At 36.5% G+C, this 20,086-nt stretch overlaps 1 protein-coding gene and 1 long non-coding RNA gene across 2 annotated transcripts; both read left to right on the forward strand.

Moving 5' to 3' along the window:
* Positions 1-9,960: 9,960 nt before the first annotated feature.
* On the forward strand, positions 9,961-10,535 carry LOC120778727. The gene has a single exon (XM_040110691.1). The coding sequence runs from the start codon at positions 9,992-9,994 to the stop codon at positions 10,517-10,519; it is 528 nt and encodes a 175-aa protein (XP_039966625.1). The 5' UTR covers positions 9,961-9,991; the 3' UTR covers positions 10,520-10,535.
* Positions 10,536-11,989: 1,454 nt separating this feature from the next.
* On the forward strand, positions 11,990-12,825 carry LOC120778728. Its single transcript, XR_005705578.1, has 2 exons — positions 11,990-12,027; positions 12,464-12,825. It is a non-coding gene; the product is annotated as an uncharacterized LOC120778728 (long non-coding RNA).
* The last annotated feature ends 7,261 nt before the right edge of the window (positions 12,826-20,086 follow it).

Below are 20,086 nucleotides of genomic sequence, written 5' to 3' on the forward strand. Positions count from 1 at the left end.
TATTTTATATATATAGCATTGGAAATCAGAACTGAATTGGAAGTAGTAGCAGCAGCTATATCATCAGAAGCGGCAAATATCAATTGTTAAGTAAGTATGTGAAAAAAGTGTGTGTACTTTGAAATTGGACTGCGCAGTCCAATATAATACGCAAAAATAAATACATACATATGTATGTACATATGTATTTTATGCGTTTAAGGCGGCCTGCACAATCCAATATAACATGTGAAAACAAATGTTTGCTTTATATTTTAAATAATCAGATAAAATTATTCTTTTATTTCAGATATTATTATGATTTTTATTTAATTAATCTTTGCTTTCAGAGTAAATTCTATTCGTATTTAATATATTTTATTTTTTCAGTTTATATTAATCTTTTCTTTTAGATATTGCAAATTCAATGTAATTATTATTTATTTTCAGGTATTAATAACCTTTATTTGGTTTCAATCTTTTTTCAGATATTTGTCTTTTGTTTTCCGGTATCAATAATAATACATTTTTTTTAATTAAATATATTTTTATTTATATACACTGTTACACATTTTTTGTAAACATATAAAAAATAAAATAAAAATTTTAAAAATTAAAAAATTTAGTTTGAAATTTTAAGAAATTTTAAAAGTAGGAATCAGAAAATGCATCCCTGCATCAGCTATTTAAAAAGATAAAATGCAACCCTGCATCAGCGATTGGGGATATTAGAGCAGGACAGATATACTTTTTTATATGACACTGCTGAATGAGCGCAACAAAGATGTATGATCACATGTATACGTACGTGAGTGGGTAGAATATTCGCTCGGCCTATGGTAAAGTACACATGTTAACCCTATTGATTAACCACAGGCTTATCAACTGATTATCTGGTGTTTTACCCGTTCATGGTTGGCAGGGAGATATTTAATATTAGTGGACTGTATACATATGTATGTGTTTATAATAAATATTAAATGGTAACCCTTGGCTCATGTTCATTTTTGAACAGTTATCAAGGCGAAAAATACGTGATATGTACGGAGTGTTGACTCAACGCCAATACCAAAATTGGTTTGCAAAATTTCATTCCGACAATTTCGAGCTTGAGGATGCACCACATCCTGGAAGGCATCTTGAAGCCGAAGTGGATAAAAAAAGATTTTGGTCGAAAAACTCAAGAGATTGCTGAAAGATTATAATTTTTAACGTGACTGTTCATAAGCACATGAAACGTCTGGGATCAATTTCGAAGCTTGGGTTTCTCTTATTTTTACAGAACGAAAGTTGTTTTCACGCATTAACGACTGTAATTTGCTTATCAAACGTCAAAGAAGTGATCCGCATTGTTACTGGCCAAGGAAACCGGGTTGTTTACAAGTATGTAAAGCACAAGTAGTAATGTTCTAAAATGAATGAACCAGTTCAAACCACTTCGAAGGCCCATAGTCATAAAAAGAGCTTATGTTGTCTGTTCGGTGGGACTTTAAAGGGATGGATTACTTTGATCTTTTGCCCGACAATACCACGATTAGTTCTGAATTGTATCGGGGCATCTCGACAGGATAAAATTTATCTTATACTAACTCCATACCAATTAGTATTCCATATATTGAAAGCAATAAGCTGTCACTTCAGCAGTTTGACAGCGCAGTTTTCATTTCTAAGAAAATTTCGAAGAGGCAACATATCCCATTTGCACATACATATGCCGACGGCATTTTCATTTCGGTAATATGAAATTTAGTAGAGCGAGTATTAAGACGTTTGTGTTATATTATAAAAATAAAGTACGTTTTCAAAATAACAATTTTCCAAAAAATTTATTTTTAGTTTAATTAATTTCCAGAAAAATTATGCAAACTGGGTTGGGAATGAGTGAAGTCTTAAATTTAATAAACTTTTACAAGCATAAATCAAAATATCATTGCTTATTTGAAATTTATTATTTTAATTGGTATATAAAATTTGTACCGCAAATATTATATAGTAGTCCAAAAATATGACTTCTTATTTTTCCCAGAAATACATTTGTAAAAAAAGATCTTTATCCTTTTTTTATTTTCCACATAAACGATTTAAACAGTCCAAGAGCTCAAAACATGCGCTACATCAGCTACCTACCCTACGCCTTTGCGCAAATGATTATGTTACGGTAACAAATGCCCACATACAGATTTGGCAATGGCAATAGCAATAGATTAGGCACTTAGTATGCCATAAATTTTATCCTGTCGAGATGCCCCGTATTGTGATCAGCTGAACAAAGTGAGTGATGCCCTCAAATGGAAGAAGACAGAATTGATCAATTCCACTACAAGTTAAACAAGGCTATCGCGCGACCTCATACAAGGTGCTTTCCAAAGTAAACAAGACTTAAAAAAACATAACAAATGGCTTTTTTCGGCAAAATCAGTTTATTGTATTCAAAACTATTTCATTCAAAATATGTAGTCTCCCTCTGCTTCAATACAGCTTTTTGCACGGCTGCTTTTTGTTTTACCTCGTTGGCCGGTATGGCCGCCAGTATGCCGGTACAAGCCTTTTGAATGGCCTCTACGTCTGCGTAACGCTTTCCTTTCATGGGCAAATGCCTTTCTCCGAAAAGGAAGAAGTCGCACGGTGCCATATCAGGTGAATACGGGGAGCGGTTAATGGTTAAAATGTGATTTTTGGTCAAATAATCGTCCTTCGAAGGTTGGGTTCTGAGCAATTTATGGTAGTCAGTCAATTTGTGCGGAACAAACCGTGCACACACCATTCGTAAGCCCAAATGCGATAAAACGATGTTTTGGAGATGTTCAATTCCATTTCCATCAATTTCAATGACGATTTCGGTTGATTTTTGATGAATTCACGCACAGTTTCGATGGAATTTCCGGTGATCACGGATTTTGATTGGCTCACATGGTGATCGTCATTTATGTTCTCACGACCACTTTGAAAAAAATGCAATAACTAGATGGCGCCACCAGGGGCGCTAGATTCAAAAAGTCCTGTTTACTTTGGAAAGCACCTTGTACAAGTTTGATAACTCACCAAAAGCTTTTTCAGCTTGAAATTCTGAAATTTTTCTAAATAAAACAATTAAAAAAATTAAGTTTTTGCCGTAAAAAGTCATTATTATAATAAGAAAGAGGAAAAGGAAAATTATTGGATCTTACCTTTTCAAAAACATAAATAAAGGGAGTGAAGATGAATTTCTAGCGACCTTGATGAAAGCCTGCCTCCAACCTTCCCACCGATACAACCCTCGCCAAACAAATTTCTTCATCTAATATTAAATTATTCAGTCGCAACAGATAGAAGAGAAAGGAAATGCGAATAAAAATTCAGAAAAATATTCGGCATCGACGGAACGGAACTACACTTTTTTCATTTTCGCCAGTTAACACTCAACAAGAACTGTTTCGATTTGCAACTCAAGTGGTACTCAACCGCCAACTTCAGCGTCGAATTGCAATGCAAAAGAATTTAACGAGCGGCATCTGGCAAATAGGAGGCGTGCCGAAGGTAAACACATCGACAGAGAGACGGAAACTGCATTAATGAGCAGCATCTGGTTGTTGCGCTTGAGGCAATACGCGGTGGCAATGTTGCAAATTGCATGTATGTATGCATATATGTGTTAATGTGTGTGTATTTACGTGCTAATTTTTGGTTTTGTTTTGTTCTTGTGGTACGTAAAATCTCTTATTTCTATAGAAAATCAGTAGGAGTAATGGTTTTTGCCACCCAGGTTGCTACGAATTTTTTATTGAATTTTCCGTTATCGTGAATTCTACAATTTTATCTGAAATTTGCCCGAAACTCTAATTCAGTGGTTCAAATGTGAGAGCCTGCAGATATCTGAAAATTATTTGCATATAGTGAAGTTTTGGCGACATCCTTAAAAAACTAACTGTCGCAGATGCAGGTAAAGCATATCGAAATCGAGTAATAACCACGCCCATCGCCCACAATACGGTTATAGTTCTTTATAATTCATATGTCATAAACGAATCGACCGATTTCTATTAAATTTGAAGTACTCTCGACACGGGTTGAAGAAGAGCGAAATCGGGTAATAACCACGCCCAACGGCATATAGTTCAATGTCCGTAGCATCTTTTTCGTTACAAAAAATAACAATTTTATGCAAATAAAACATGACTCAAATACTAATCTTGACATATGGAAACGTTGATCCAAATCGGTCGAAATTGGTTAATGATTTTTTGATGCATAAGCAAAGTTTTTGAAATCAGTCCGGTTCATACCTTAGCCCAGGGCCCAACGACGAATGTTGCCAATTTCCTTCAACAAAATTACCATAAAGTAACGGGGGATACAAGTATTTTTTATTTCAATAGTTTATAATGGTTGGACTTTATTACGAAAACTCATGTTCTGTAAGGAATGTGGTTTACACGCTTCGCTCAGCTTATGCTCAACATAATTGGCCTACTAAACACACTATTCGCATCATCATCACCCATCTTGAGACGCAGCATTCATTATTAGATAATATTCGACCGAATAGACTACGTACGCAATTAATAAACAAACAAAGAAGGGCTAACCAAACATTTTAAGCTCTGGCAACTTGCTGGAATCAAAGCCAGGGAAATACTTTAAGGTATAAATCCTTAACCAGATGAACGGAATCTAAGAAATTTTTACCTACATATACTATATATAATTCATATACTGACAGCCATATAGGGTTTGTTAGAAAAACGAAAACCATTATATGTAGTACTTGCAAACTAGTTCTACTTAAAATATTGGTTTGTAGTACATGCTATGTATCAGATGTACAGAAGATTTTTCCGCTTTTCTGTTGAAATTTTTTCTGAATTTCCTTCTGGAGTTATAGCGTCAGGAAAGAAAACCCGACTTATTTTTATATAGTAGAATATGGAAGTTGGGGTAGTATCGACCAGTTTTTATCTATTTTTCATAATACCACATACTATTAACATGTCACATACTAAAAAACTAATCATAAGAGTAAAGTCAGCCGGAAGTTCGAAAAATTTATTATATAGCGGATGGGTCAAGTTTTCGCTCAGATTTATCTACTTTAGACACAAAGCTACGCTGTTATGAGCAAAACACGCTCTCTCATTTTCATTGCTTTAACTCACATATGTATGCACAAAGTCACCCGATAATATGGGAGCTAAGGAAAGTATTGGCCCGATTCAACCATTTTTGACATACAGACATACCATTGTCAGAAAAAGACTATCTCTGATTTTCAATTATACAAGTATATCACACACATTGACCAATATTTTCGATCAAAAATCAACTATAGGTACTGGGGTTCACATATTCGGTACCAAGGTTCTGGAACATTTTTTGTTAGATTTGAACAATTTTTGGTCATAAGGTGGCACATACTAAAGACAAAACTTGTGCAAAGTTTAATCCCGTTATATTAACTGCTTCTTGATTTGTGTACTGAAAATTGAACTAATCAAGTGGATTTAAAAATTGTGCTATATGGTAAGTAGGCGCGGTTGTACTTCGATTTCGTCCATTTTCGCTCTGTGGCAAAGAAATATGAAAAGAAGAATGCCACATGCAGAAATTTTGTCGAAATCGGTGTGTTAGGTCCTGAAATTTCCATTTTCCAATTTTTACACCGGCTCCCATAAAGCCCTCTCATAGCATCTCGTGGGTAAAATTTAATGTCTCTGGCGTATTTAGCTATTGATTTATTTCGCTTTTAGTAGTTTTTAACGGTTCCGTTACATGGGGAGTGAGAGGGGTTATCCTCCGGTTTTATCCATTTTCACCCTGACGGTAGAAGTTCTTATTAGATATCTTCTTAGCAAATTTGGTTCTTGTAGCTTAAACGCTTTAAGAGACATGTACATCAAAAGTGCCCTTTGCTGATGCGATCCTCTGTGTCAAATTACAGTCTTATATCTTAATTTAGTGATTAGTTATGGTACTTTATATGTTTTCGGTTAATGGCGATTTATGTGGCCCATCAATGAATTCGAACTTTTTTTGTACTAAAAAACCCGTGTATGAAGTTTCATTAAAATATCTCAATTTTTTCTCAAGTTACAGCTTGCACGGACGGACAAAATTTTGTTCAGCGGTGAGGCCCATTTTGGGCTCAATGGGTATGTAAACCAGCAAAATTCCCGCATTTGGGACGAAGAGCAACCTGGAGAAATTCAAGAGCTGCCATTTCATCCAGAAAAAACTGACGGAATCATCGGTTCATATTTCTAAAAGATCCCGGTGAAAACGTAACCGTTAAAGGCGACCGTTATCGCACCATGGTAAGCGACCATTTGATGCCTGAAATTGAAGTTCGTGATCTCGGCAACATTTGGTTTTAACAAGACCTCTCCACTTCCCACACATCTTATCAATCAATGTATTCATTGAGAGAACACTTCGTTGAGCAAATAATTTCACGTTTTGAGCCGGTCGATTGACCACCAAGATCGAAAATTGGACTCAACGGATGAACCATCTAAGACGTAGCCGCGACCAACATCTGAAAGAGATAATCTTCAAAAATTAAATGCCAAAGAATGTATTTTCGAATGATAATAAATATTCCCCATTAAATTAGAACTTTCTGTATTTTTTATTTAAAAAAATAGGAAACCTCGAAATAGATCACCCTTTACATGGGTTATGGCTATATTTCTGGTTATGCAGTTACCGATCTTGCTTCCAGGTTTGCGCGACTTAAGCAATCTTAATTGAAAGTGTGGTCCTAGACCATCATTTCTTTTTTAGGCCTGAAATGATACCCTTTGTAACTAATTAAAATTTAACGCAATAAACTTGTAATAATTGGGATGAAACAAAAGCAAGAAAAAATATTCTTTGAAATGAAAGTTGCCAATGAAATAGAAAGTGATCAACTATTCGACAAGTTTCTTTGGTGAGTTTCAATTAATTCTTTGGTTTAAACTTCATTATAATAGCAACAAACAGGAAACGAATACATATACAGGGTTACCCACTCGAAGTGTTACCAAATTCAAACTGCTATAACTACCACACTATTAATGACAGCGCGCTTAAATTTACACCAATAACAAATCATTCCATTGTTTACAAGCGTACAAAAACATTTTAGTCTGTGTCGTGTGAAAAAAAAGTTATACGTGATGGAATTTAAACGTAATAGTGTGATTGCTATATATTTGGCTGGAAAATCACAAGCAGCAATTGTTCGTCAGCTAAAACATCTCGAAGTGAACAAAATGTTTGTGTATCGCACTATAAATCGTTACAATGATACTGGCAGCATCGCAAAACGCCATGGAGGTGGTCATAAGAAAACAGCAACATCCCTGAGATGATTCGAAAAGTGAAGGCTCGACTTCAACGAAATCCACGTCGAAGTGGCAATCAAATGGCTAAAGAGCTGAAAATTTCGCAAAGTTCAATGCAACGACTGTTGAAAAATGAGCTAAAGGTCAAGCCTTACAAGTTCCAAAAAGGACACAATCTTACACCGCAGCAAAAAAAAGTTAGACTCGAAAGAGCGAAGGAGTTGTTACACTTGCACGAACGTGGCGAATTTCCGAACATTGTGTTTTCTGATGAGAAGAATTTCCCTATTGAGCAATACATAAATTCTCAAAATGACCGTGTTTACTTGACCGAACGCACGTACGAGAATTTAAGCCTACGAATGGCCACCCGAAGTAATTTCCCATCGCAAGTGATGGTATGGGCTGCCGTGACCGCTGATGGGCGCTCTCCAGTCGTTTTCGAGCCTTGTGTCAAAGTAAATGCGACTTATTATCGTGAAAATATTTTGGAAGGTGCTTTAGAGCCGTGGGCACGTAAACACTTCGGCCGGAAAGAATGGACGTTCCAACAAGAATCGGCGCCGTCACATAAAGCGAGAATTAACCAAGAGTGGTTAAAAAATCATGTTCCACGCTTCATTTCGTCGACACAATGGCTTTCGAATTCACCAGACGTAAATCCGATGGACTTTTCCATCTGGTCCATTTTAGAGAGCAAGGTGCGGACTAAAAAATACACCAGTATGGATGCGCTCAAGAAAGCGATTGTACGTGAATGGGCCAAAATACCACAAGCTCACATTCGTGCAGCATGCAACTCGTTTTTTGACCGTTTGAGGGCCATAGTCAAGGCAAAAGGTGGCCATATCGAGCTAAAGTGAATGGATTCTAAATTTTTTATTATTTTCATATATTTTTGTCATTGGAATCAATAAAAATATTATCAAACTAAAAAATTATAGTCGTTTGAATAGGTAACACTTCGAGTGGGTAAGGTGTTTTTTTAAGGAATAAATTTTACTATAGGGATAACTTTCAAAGTCTCACTTAATGTATCGGTAGCAAATTATTATGTAAAGTTTTTTTATTTCCATAAGCAAATCTGCAAACATACTTAGCAGTACGAACAGTCTTAAAGAGCCTTTGTAGCCTCCCAGAATCATTTCAAGAACTTGGAATTATATTACTTTTACCGGGTGTATGTTGAATAACTCGTTGGAAAATAAAGTTTAGGGATATTATTGCTCATATAGGACCGATTATGCGGAACAAATACTTAAACTTGACCAACATTATGATCGTAGTATAAAATTTTCTTCGATCAATAAATGACAATGACAAATTTTCGAAAAATTTTGGCCCTAAAATTACTAGAAATTTAAATTTTATATTGCAAAAAAACGTCTAAAAACTGGTTGACGTCATTGCCAACCTCTGACATTAATAAATTTTTCCGTAATTACTTAAACACTTACTTACATAATTTGTGATGGAACTTTTCGGGAAATAAATTTAAATAGTTTATCTGAAAATAAGTTGCTCCAAAAGTTATAAGCGGCAACTGAGCAGCAGAACAAACTTTAGTATTGCTGAATCAATTGCCAAAAGCAGATATTTATTTATACACATTCGTGAACTGTAGGAAATTGTGCTATTTGATAAGGAATGTTGTCAAGTATTACTTAAGTAATTACATATAAGTGTATACCCTGCCCAGACTGAGGTGGCAGATTGCACAAACACATTGAAACATTTCTAGCTGTTCACCCACACGGTTAAATATTCTGAAATTTCAAATTAACTTGGAGAAAGCTTAAGTATAGAGAGAAAAACTATCGTCATTCGAAACATATTGCAATATTAACATGCTAAAATAGGAAAGGCGAATATGTATATGGAATTGGATTTTGAAGAGGTAAGTTCGTTCTTCGATAATTTTATATTTTATATTTAATTTATTTTATATACATACATATGTACATATATAGAAAATGGTAAAGTAGACATGACCAATAAGATAGCGTTGTGGTTTGTATGCTGTTTATAAAACTAAAACTCTTAATATTACAGACAATTTGGAGCATTCCTAGATCATCATATTGAGGATTACAAATCAATTCAGGTGGGTAAGTTATAAAGTAATAGCTTTACAAAATAAAGAAATGTAGTTCGATAATATATACTTATGTAACATTTAATGTATGCCTTATTCATCTTTTGGTGCTACAAAAAATATTATACTCTTGCAACATGTTGCTGTTAGCAGTGAAAACGTTATTGCCAATTTGGTTGAAGCTACGATCTTAACTGCTAAATCAAATGATCCGCGTAACCAGCGTTACCAACCCTACTGTTTTAACAGTAGATTTGCTGTTTTCACATTGATGACCATGTTTTCTGCTTCATTCCAATTTTCTACTGTTTTTCGCGTTCAGCGCCAACTAATACACTACTATGCAAACATTTTTTGATAACCACTACGCAATAAAACGCAATGACAAACCACTACGTAATAAAACGCATTGACACTAGATGGCAGTATCTTCTTTATATTTTTACGCACGGGGAAATCCCTATTTATGAATAACAGCTACACCGACCGTGTAGCCTACACGCCTATTGTATTGCGTAGGTATTGTTTTATAGTCACAAGTCACAACACCTTGAACAGTTTCTTTGAATTGCGGCGTCTATTTTGAAAAAATAATAATTACAAAGTTTTTGATAAAATGAGTAGTGATTCATCGACTGAAAAAAGTCCTCCTAAGAAGAAAAATGTGAAATATGAACAGAAATTCGTAAATTCGTGGTTAAAAGATGATAGGTTCAAAGGCTGGTTAAAGAAGAGCACTAAAGATGAGACTTATTTCTTTTGTTCTGCGCGTAATTGCGACAGAAAATGTGGTATACACGAACTGCTACGACACAAAGATTCAACCAAACACGCGAAGAATAGTTTGAAGTTACAAAAACACCAAAAACTGACATCAATGTTTACCTCAGCTTCCAACTCACAAGATACAAAAATTGCAGCTAAAGCGGGTGAAGTAAAAATGGCCTGCTTTATTGCTGAGCATAATCAGTCTTTTAACATAACATCTCATTTGAATAAATTGATTTGCGCTATATGTCCAGATTCGAAAATTGCCGAACAATTATCTATAAGCCGCATAAAAGCTAGAGCTATTATTGTTAATGTAACTGGGCAGACAGCTGATGAAAATATAATAGAGATGTTGATTTGCATTACTTGTTGACGAAAGCACAGATAAATCTACGATAAAACATTTAGCGCTTGTCGCTAGAATAGTAAAATTAGATTTCAGCGTTGAAGATAGTTTTCTGACTTTAATACCAATCGTAGATGGTACAGCAACAGCGTTGTATGGCAAAATAGTAGAATATTTTGTTGAAAAAAATATTCCTTACAAATCAAACATGATAGGCTTTGCTTCTGATGGCGCTAACGTCAAGTTTGGATTGGTCACTTTGTTTCAAAATGACATACCTCACCTTTTTACTATGAAGTGCATTTGTCATTCTTTTAACCTATGCGCATCATACGCATGTGAGGAATTGCCAAGGGGCGTGGAAGATTTCTGTAGAGACGTACATATATAATCACGTACAAAATTCACCAAAACGTATTGGAGATTTCAAAACATTTCAAGCATTCACAAATATTAAACCCCACAAATTACTCCACCCTAGCCAAACCAGATGGTTGTCGCTTATTGAGGTAGTAAGTAGGCTTCTGGAACAATTACCAGCTATAAAATTGTATTTTCAAGCTGCAGTTCATGTAGATAGATTACTTTACCTATATTTACCGATCTCAATAAAAAAATGCAATCCGAGACTCCGAAATTATATTTACCATACGACAAAATACTGACCGCATACACAACGATCTTGGAATGCTTTGTACAAGCTGAATATTTGAATCTCACTGAACGAGAAAAAAAATTAAGCACAAAATATTTTACACGCAAAAGAAACTAAAATATTAAACCTTGACTTTTCGAGTGAGCAGAAACATTTACCGATGCAACATACTTATATACGTTGGTGGAATGGTGCCAAATTTGATCAGAAGAAAGAGAGAATTAGGAGAACTAGAGGAAGAACAACTGAAAAATTTCTACTTAAAGTGTAAGGAGTTTTATATCGAGGCTGCAAAACAGATATTAAAATGGTTTCCTTTTGACGACAAAGACCGTCAAGCATAAAAATTCCCTTCCATTGCAAATTTACATTATTTCTTCCCAAAGATTTGTTCAAATAATATATCGGAACTGGATAGAGAATGGCGAATGTTAAGAAATGTCGATTTTTCTTTCGACCAAAACAAAACTCCCGATGTTATCGACTTTTGGAAACATGTACAAGAATTAAGAAATGGAGACGAATCTCAAACACTCCCTACATTGTGTGAATTGGAAAAGAAGCTTTTGTGCCTACCACATAGCAGCGCCGCCGTAGAAAGGTTATTTTCTGCTATAAATATTATGAAAACCAAATTACGCAATAGAATATCGACTACAACTATTAAAGGAGTATTACACACTAAATCCAAAATAACTGATTGCTATTCATTCGAAGCCACAGAAAAGCACATGAAGAAATTCAACAAAAACATGTATGATTTTAAAAATAAAAATGAGTGTGAAAATAATGAAGATGAGGCAATTGAAAATGAAACTGAAAAATAATTTTACTTAGATTTTTGTTTTATGTTGCTGTGATTATAAAAATATCAATTGATGTGAGTTCTAGTATTTAAGAAAGTTGTTTATTATTTAATTGTACATATGAGCAAAATTATGAAATCTGCCTTTTTTCTTTACCTACCGCTTTCTACTGTTTTTTTTTTAGGCGAGTTGTGGTTTTTTAGTTTTTTGAGGTTGGCAACACTGCGCGTAAACTTATAATTCAAACTGATGTGCCATTTCAATTCACAATTAATTTTTAAAATAGCTAGCTTGCCAATATAAGAATATTTATTTGTTTGGATAAATGAATTCGATGATAAATAAGTTTAATTGTATATTAGTTTTAAGTTGTATACAAATATATTAGTTTCTAGTTTTACTTTTTTTACGCAAACATGAATTTTAAAAACTATAATTTTTGGTTTGTGTAATTATTCTTATTATATTGATTTTAATAACATATGGATTTGTACTTTTTTTTAATTTTAGAAACGGACATTTATTTCGGCCGGACGTACAGCCTACAGCCTATTCTCATACCCTCACAAAAATCACCACCCTCACTATTGTGCGGCTTTCCGTATGCTGAAGCGATTTCAAAAGCACAAATACTCAAAATTTCCTCACAAATTTGCGATGTGTGAAAGCAAACCTCCCAATGCAAAATCGATTATGTTTGTTGAAAGAAATTTGCAATTACTTTATTGAAATAGAATGGAGGAACTATTCTTCCAAAGGCGTTATCTATTATAACTATAAGTATTTGTCTATTAACAATAAATATGTAACTTACCGTCTTTGTACATTTAACTACCTTCTAAGTATGAATAAAAAAGACATATACATTAGGACGGATCGAATTTTTTTCGCATAAAGCGGCTAGCAAAAGAGAAAGTTTTGCCAAGAAACCATGTGTCTAAAATTAATTCCCAGTTCGCGCAGAGCGACTTTAAATTTTGAGCTACTACTTATTAAATTGTACTCAAAAACCTATAGTTTTAAAATAACAGAATGCCATGCAATTAATGCAATAATAGCAGGCTTGTGTAACTTATTTTTTTTTTACGTGGCAGAGCAAAAAACAACAACAAAAAGCAATCGTACGGTACTCTTACCATACAACACTGCGAGAAATTGTTAACACTGTAATCCAAAATAATTCATACTTCGCTCATCCTGAAAATATTTTACTGGCAATGCTTTATGATAAGAGAAAAGATGTTCGCAATAAATTTTGAATGCTCAGACTACTTTGATCTGGTTGACCTAGATGATGACAGTGTTTTGTCTGAGCCTCCATTCTCAGCAAACATTCCATATGAACACTTGTTGCAGTTTATTGAGTCTGATGATCCGCCGCTTCATGACCCAGGGATTCCATGTCATACCCAAGCAACTGAGAGTTGTGTACAGCTTCTGACAACAGTTTCCCGATGCGCTATTGCAAAGAATAGAGACGATATCATGGCCGTAACTATAGAAAGTCGTACTAGTCGCATGGAATCCAAAAAAGACTTTAAATCCTAAAAAAACTAAAACTAGAAAAGATTCCCAGTCATCAGCAGAAAAACCAATGTCTGTAACTTGCACCACAAAAACATTTATTTTTTTAAAAACTTAATTACAATAATAAAATTTTATTTTCGATCCACCGTATTTTCCACAATTTTAGAATTTTTTAAAAAATATGGGAATATCTGTATGCTGCATACATAGAAGCACAAACTCTCATTATAACCGAAGAAACCAAGCACAATTTTCCGTATCGCTTCTTATGAAAGTATAGGTTTTTGAGTACAATTTAATAAGTATGACCTTAAAATCTAGTCGCTCTGCGCGAACTGGAAATTAATTTTAAACCCATGGTTTCTTGGCAAAACTTTCTTAGAATTTTCTGTAGTTTTCGTTTTTGCTAGCCGCTTTCTTGGTTTTTTTCCACCCATACAAATCGACCCGGCCTAATATGCATACACATTTATGTTTAAATAATTCGGACAAGTTTTTATTTGTAAATATGTATGTATTTAATACATGTGCGAATAAAAATATATTTGTGTTTAAATAATATGTATGTAGTAATCTTGCAGCAGCTACTGAGTTGTTCTTTCACATTTTGAAATCCTAGAAGTAAATGATATTACTATATATCCAGAAAAATTACCAGATTTGCAAAATTACTCAGTATTCTTGGTTGTCCATTTCACAATTTTGTTGTGTTTTTTTTTTGTTTGAATAGCTGGTTCAAAGCAAAGTGGTTTTCAACTCGTGTGGTGAGGCTTTTGTGCTTTTCTCTTGTGAGGTTTGAGCAAGAATAGCCTCACAAAATAAACCTCACAGCCAACCTCGCAAAATAAACCTCACAAACCAGTTGTGAGGTTTTCTCAGAATAGGCCTGTTAAATTCTATTTGATTCTTTCACTTCTCTCAAGTTGCAATTAATCAAGGGTGTTGTGGAATCTGATAGTTGTCGGAATCAGAATTGAAACCGATCAAAAAAAGCAGTAGATGTCATGAATTCAGACATTATTGGTTTGATATTCGAAACTGAATTTGTATCGGTTTTGGGTGTCACAGAAACCAATTTTATCGGTTTTGCTGTCAGAAACAAAGCAAGAAGATAGTCGCACACTGATTTGAAATGTAATAGCCTTGACAGACGGCAGCGTTAATCCGGATTAACTGCGCACTTAATCAGATCCAAATTTGTAGGTGACAGACGGCAGCTATGCGAGTTTGAAACTCTCATAAACAGCTCATTGTCCTTTTTATAATATTTTCAATGAAAATTGATAGAAGATAAACATTACGGTTGTTAGCCGACCAATTTTTACCAAACCATTTTTTATTACAAAAGCATATCAACACATTATTTTTAAAACTGCATCATAACATAGAAGTTTTATTGATATTATATTATTCACAATAGATGAAAATTGGCCATTTTTAACAATGTTGCCAACGAAAATCTCACAAACTCCCTAAAATTTTGAGAGTTATTTTTGGATTCAGCAACGGAGTTTGCTGTGGTAACTCCTGAATTAATCCCGAAAAATGCAATTAATCTGGTTTAACGCTGCCGTCTGTCAATGCTATAAGTTAAGAAATCGAGTTATTTTATTGTTACGAATTGATTTATCTTTATTTCTATGGTAGAAAACATATGAATAAAGTACGAAATGTTTTAATTATTGAGTTTTGGAAAAAATGCGGATATTTAAGAGGGGGAGCCGCTTTAGAGGCTTGATATTCTTTTTTTTTGGGAGGGAAAGAAATAATTGATTAAAGCGAAATTTTTAGGGTTTATAGTTCTATATTTAAACATCACCCGAAAATTTTTTGGATACGAATTCTTTGATATTCTGCCTTAGGGAAGCAATTGCCCGATGCATCTCGCGTGTGCATTTGTCGGACGGCGGAAAGTATGCAGGTCGCAATTTCTGTCGGAAACAAAAAATTTAAAGAGATTCATATTTGTCAATAACTTATATTCAAGTTAAACTAGGAAAATTTCAAAAAATAAAATTCTAAATTTTTTAAAAAGTGGTTTTTGACCAAAAAAATGTTACTTTATGTTGCTTAAATATATGTTCAAACTTAAATTTTCTTAATTTGTTTAGTTTAAATAGAAGATAATTTAATGCCAAAGATAATAAATTTTTCCCCAATTCCATACGTTTAGTTTTTTTCAATCCTGCCCGCCAATTAAGAAAAATCGTAAAAATGAAAAACCGAGTCAAAGTTTTCGCTTTCTGCCCAAGGGCTCATATATCGCTCGGTCATTATTTCCCTTCTAGCTTCAACAATATTTCTAATTCCCATCTACAAATGTTATCACTTAAAATCTTTCTTTAATTCGGAACTCATTAAAAACTTTAATAGGATTGCATCCAAATGTATTCATTTGCAAGTTTTGTCACATTAGTAAACAGCTGGTTCGAATATTGGTTTTGCGTATGTTCGAAAAGACGACAATCCAATCAGATTCTGTGACACCATTGATAATCAGAATTGGTTTGCAATTCTGACAGCTAAGCAATTCTGTCTTGGATTCCACAACACCCCTGAATATAACGGGATAAAACTTTTCACGAATAATGCCTTTAGTTTCTGCTACCTTACGATCAAAAATTGTTTACGTCCAACGAAAACTCAAGCCTCTTGGTACCGAATTTTTGGACAACATTATCTATATAGAAAATATCAGTAAATGGGTGAGCAGCAAAGCAAATGCGTCTGGCAGTGAACGAGGGCAAGAAGAAATATCTCCTGTCATCAAACAAACAGTCGTCGCACTCGCGACTTGGCTCTCACGTCACTGTTGACAGTCATAACTTTGAAGTCGTAGATGATTTCGTCTATCTTGGAACCAACGCAGGATAACTCTTGCTACAGGTGCTACTTCGGACTGAGTAGGCAATTGAGAAGCAAAGTCCTCTCTCGACGAACAAAAACCAAACTCTATAAGTCACTCATAATTCCCGTCCTGCTATATGGTGCAGAGGCTTGGACGATGACAACAACTGATGAGTCGACGTTGCGAGTTTTCGAGAGAAAAGTTCTGAGAAAGATTTACGGTCCGTTGCGCGGAATTCTACCTTGGAGTTTTGAAGCGTTTGGTGCGCCGTATTCGACGGGTTCGGCCCAAATATCGGGAAGATGAAAGTTGGCGTTTGTTGCACGATAATGTGCCGTCTCATCGATCAACGCCTGTGACCGATTATTTGACCAAAAATCACATTTTAACCATTTACTCCCCGTATTCACCTGATACGGCACCGTGCGGCCTTTTCCTTTTCGGAAAACTGCAGACGTAGAGGCCATTCAAAAGGCTTGCGCCGGCATACTGGCGACCATACCGGCCAACGAGCTAAAACACGTTCGGCATGCTTTTGGACCGTGCAAAAAGCTGTATTGAAGCAGAAGGAGACTATTTTGAATAAAATAAATTGATTTTGCCGAAAAAAACATTTGTTCTGTTTTTTTAAGTCCTGTTTACTTTGGAGGTGCTTTCTGTACTTAATACAAAGATGTTCGAACTTCCAGGTGACTTTATACCGCATATGTATATCGGCCAATATTTGAGTTATCGCAATGAGAATTACAGAACATGCTTTACTCTTAACAGTATATCTTTGTGCCTAAACTAGATATAATTGGGTGAAAACTTGACTTACCCCCCATGTAACTATTACTAGGATTGTCGAGCATCTGGATGACTTTACTCCATATGATTGATGTTTGAGATTTTACGTCATAAGATGTAATTGTTGCAAGTTGCAAGAGTATAAAATGTTCGGTTGCCCTTTTTTACTTGTTTCTTGTAAATTTGTTGTATAAGGATATTTTAATTTCCAATATTTCATTTTAAACTTAGTTTTTATATACATATATTTTTAAGTTGTTAATTAATTTTAATATTTGTGAATGTTTAAATGGAGGATGGAGTCATGTGTAGAAGTTCACGCAAGTGAGGAAAGTTCTCTGATCGCCATTCACTTGGGAGTGGCCAGAAACGATTCTTTTACACATGGCTCAAGCAGCTCACTACTTCCGGTCTTTGACCAAGTATCCTCTGGGTAGCCTAAGAACATCCGTTCGAAGGCGAAACATTCCCTATATAGGATTGTGCGCTGGGCTTAAGACCCGCCACGTAAAAAACAATACCAATTAAAAAGTTGAAACAGCCTCGGAGGAGAGACCCCCCTTTTGATGACGACCATGGCAAACGGAATAAGGACTACGATTTGAGGGCATGCACCTGGAATGTCCGGACCCTTAATTGGGAAGGTGCCGCTGCCCAGCTGGTTGATGTCCTCGCAAAAATAAAGGCTGACATCACCTCCGTCCAAGAAATGCGATGGACGGGACAAGGACAGAGACGAGTAGGTCCTTGTGACATTTACTACAGTGGCCATATAAAGGAGCGCAAGTTTGGCGTTGGATTCGTGGTGGGAGAGAGACTCCGTCGCCGAGTACTATCATTCACTCCGGTGAATGAACGTCTAGCCACAATCCGCATCAAAGCAAGGTTCTTCAACATATCGCCGATTTGCGAACACGCCCCGATGCAAGAGAAGAACGATGTGACCAAAAGTGCTTTCTATGAGCGCTTGGAGCGCACCTATGAGAACTGCCCCGTCACGATGTCAAAATCGTGCTTGGCGACTTTAACGCCAGGGTGGGCAAAGAAAGTATATTTGGCACTACGGTCCGTAAATTCAGCCTCCACGACGAAACATCCCCAAATGGGTTGAGGCTGATTGACTTCGCCGGGGCCCGAAATATGGTTATCTGTAGTACTAGATTCCAGCATAAGAAGATTCATCAAGCCACCTGGCTGTCTCCGGATCGAAAAACTACCAACCAGATCGATTATGTTGTGATAGATGGAAGACACGTCTCCAGTGTTTTAGATGTGCGTGCGCTCCGAGGTCCTAACATCAACTCGGACCACTATCTTGTTGCAGCTAAGATTCGCACTCGCCTCTGTGCAGCAAAAAACGCACGCCAACAAACACAAGGAAGGTTTGACGTCGAGAAGCTGCAATCACAACAGACAGCCGAACGATTTTCTACTCGGCTTGCACTCCTGCTCTCTGAGAGCACTAGTCAACAACTCGGTATAAGGGATCTGTGGGACGGCATTTCAAATTCCTTACGTACAGCTGCAACACAACACTTACCGATCCAAACGGGGTTAGATCGCCGAAAGAACAGCCCTTGGTCGGATGAAATCCGAGTCAATTCCGGTGCGTAGAACCGGCTGTCGTGGGAATTACGTACAGCTGCAACCGAAACCATTGGTTTTCGGAAAGAGAAAACGAACAGCTGGTACGACGAGGAGTGCCGTGTCGCAGCGGAGAGAAAACAGGCTGCCTACCTCGCAACGTTACGATCGACCACTACACGTGCGGGGTGGGATAGATACCGAGAGTTGAAGAGGGAAGCGAGACGCATTTGCAGAAAGAAGAAGAAAGAGGCCGAAATGCGTGAATACGAAGAGCTTGATAAGCTGGCCGACAGGGGTAATGCTCGAAAATTCTACGAAAAAATGCGGCGGCTTACAGAAGGTTTCAAGACCGGAGCATACTCTTGTAGAACCCCCAAAGGTGATCTAGTCACTGATGCCCAGAGCATAGCTAAATTATGGAGGGAACACTTCTCCAGCCTGCTGAATGGCAGTGAACGCACAACACCAGGAGAAGGAGAACCCGATTCCCCAATCGATGACGATGGAGCAGACGTTCCATTACCCGACCATGAAGAAGTTCGAATAGCAATTGCCCGCCTCAAGAGCAACAAAGCGGCATGGGCCGACGGACTACCGGCCGAGCTATTCAAACACGGCGGCGAAGAACTAATAGGGAGCATGCATCAGCTTCTTTGTAAAATATGGTCGGACGAGAGCATGCCCAACGATTGGAATTTAAGTGTGCTATGCCCAATCCATAAAAAAGGAGACCCCACAATCTGCGCCAACTACCGTGGGATTAGCCTCCTCAACATCGCATATAAGGTTCTATCGAGCGTATTGTGTGAAAGATTAAAGCCCACCGTCAACAAATTGATTGGACCTTATCAGTGTGGCTTCAGACCTGGAAAATCAACAACCGACCAGATATTCACCACGCGCCAAATCTTGGAAAAGACCCGTGAAAGGAGAATCGACACACACCACCTCTTCGTCGATTTCAAAGCTGCTTTCGACAGCACGAAAAGGAGCTGCCTTTATGCCGCGATGTCTGAATTTGGTATCCTCGCAAAACTAATACGGCTGTGTAAACTGACGTTGAGCAACACGAAAAGCTCCGTCAGGATCGGAAAGGACCTCTCCGAGCCGTTCGATACCAAACGAGGTTTCAGTCAGGGCGACTCCCTATCGTGCGACTTCTTCAGTCTGCTTCTGGAGAAAATAGTTCGAGCTGCAGAACTAAATTGAGAAGGTACCATCTTCTATAAGAGTGTACAGCTGCTGGCGTGTGCCGATGATATTGATATCATCGGCCTCAACACCCGCGCCGTTAGTTCTGATGAAAGACGAAATATCTCCTGTCATCAAACAAACAGTCGTCGCACTCGCGACTTGGCTCTCACGTCACTGTTGACTTTGAA

The sequence above is a fragment of the Bactrocera tryoni genome, chromosome 5 (assembly GCF_016617805.1).
Source record: "Bactrocera tryoni isolate S06 chromosome 5, CSIRO_BtryS06_freeze2, whole genome shotgun sequence".
In the NCBI taxonomy this organism is placed as follows: Eukaryota; Metazoa; Arthropoda; class Insecta; order Diptera; family Tephritidae; genus Bactrocera; species Bactrocera tryoni.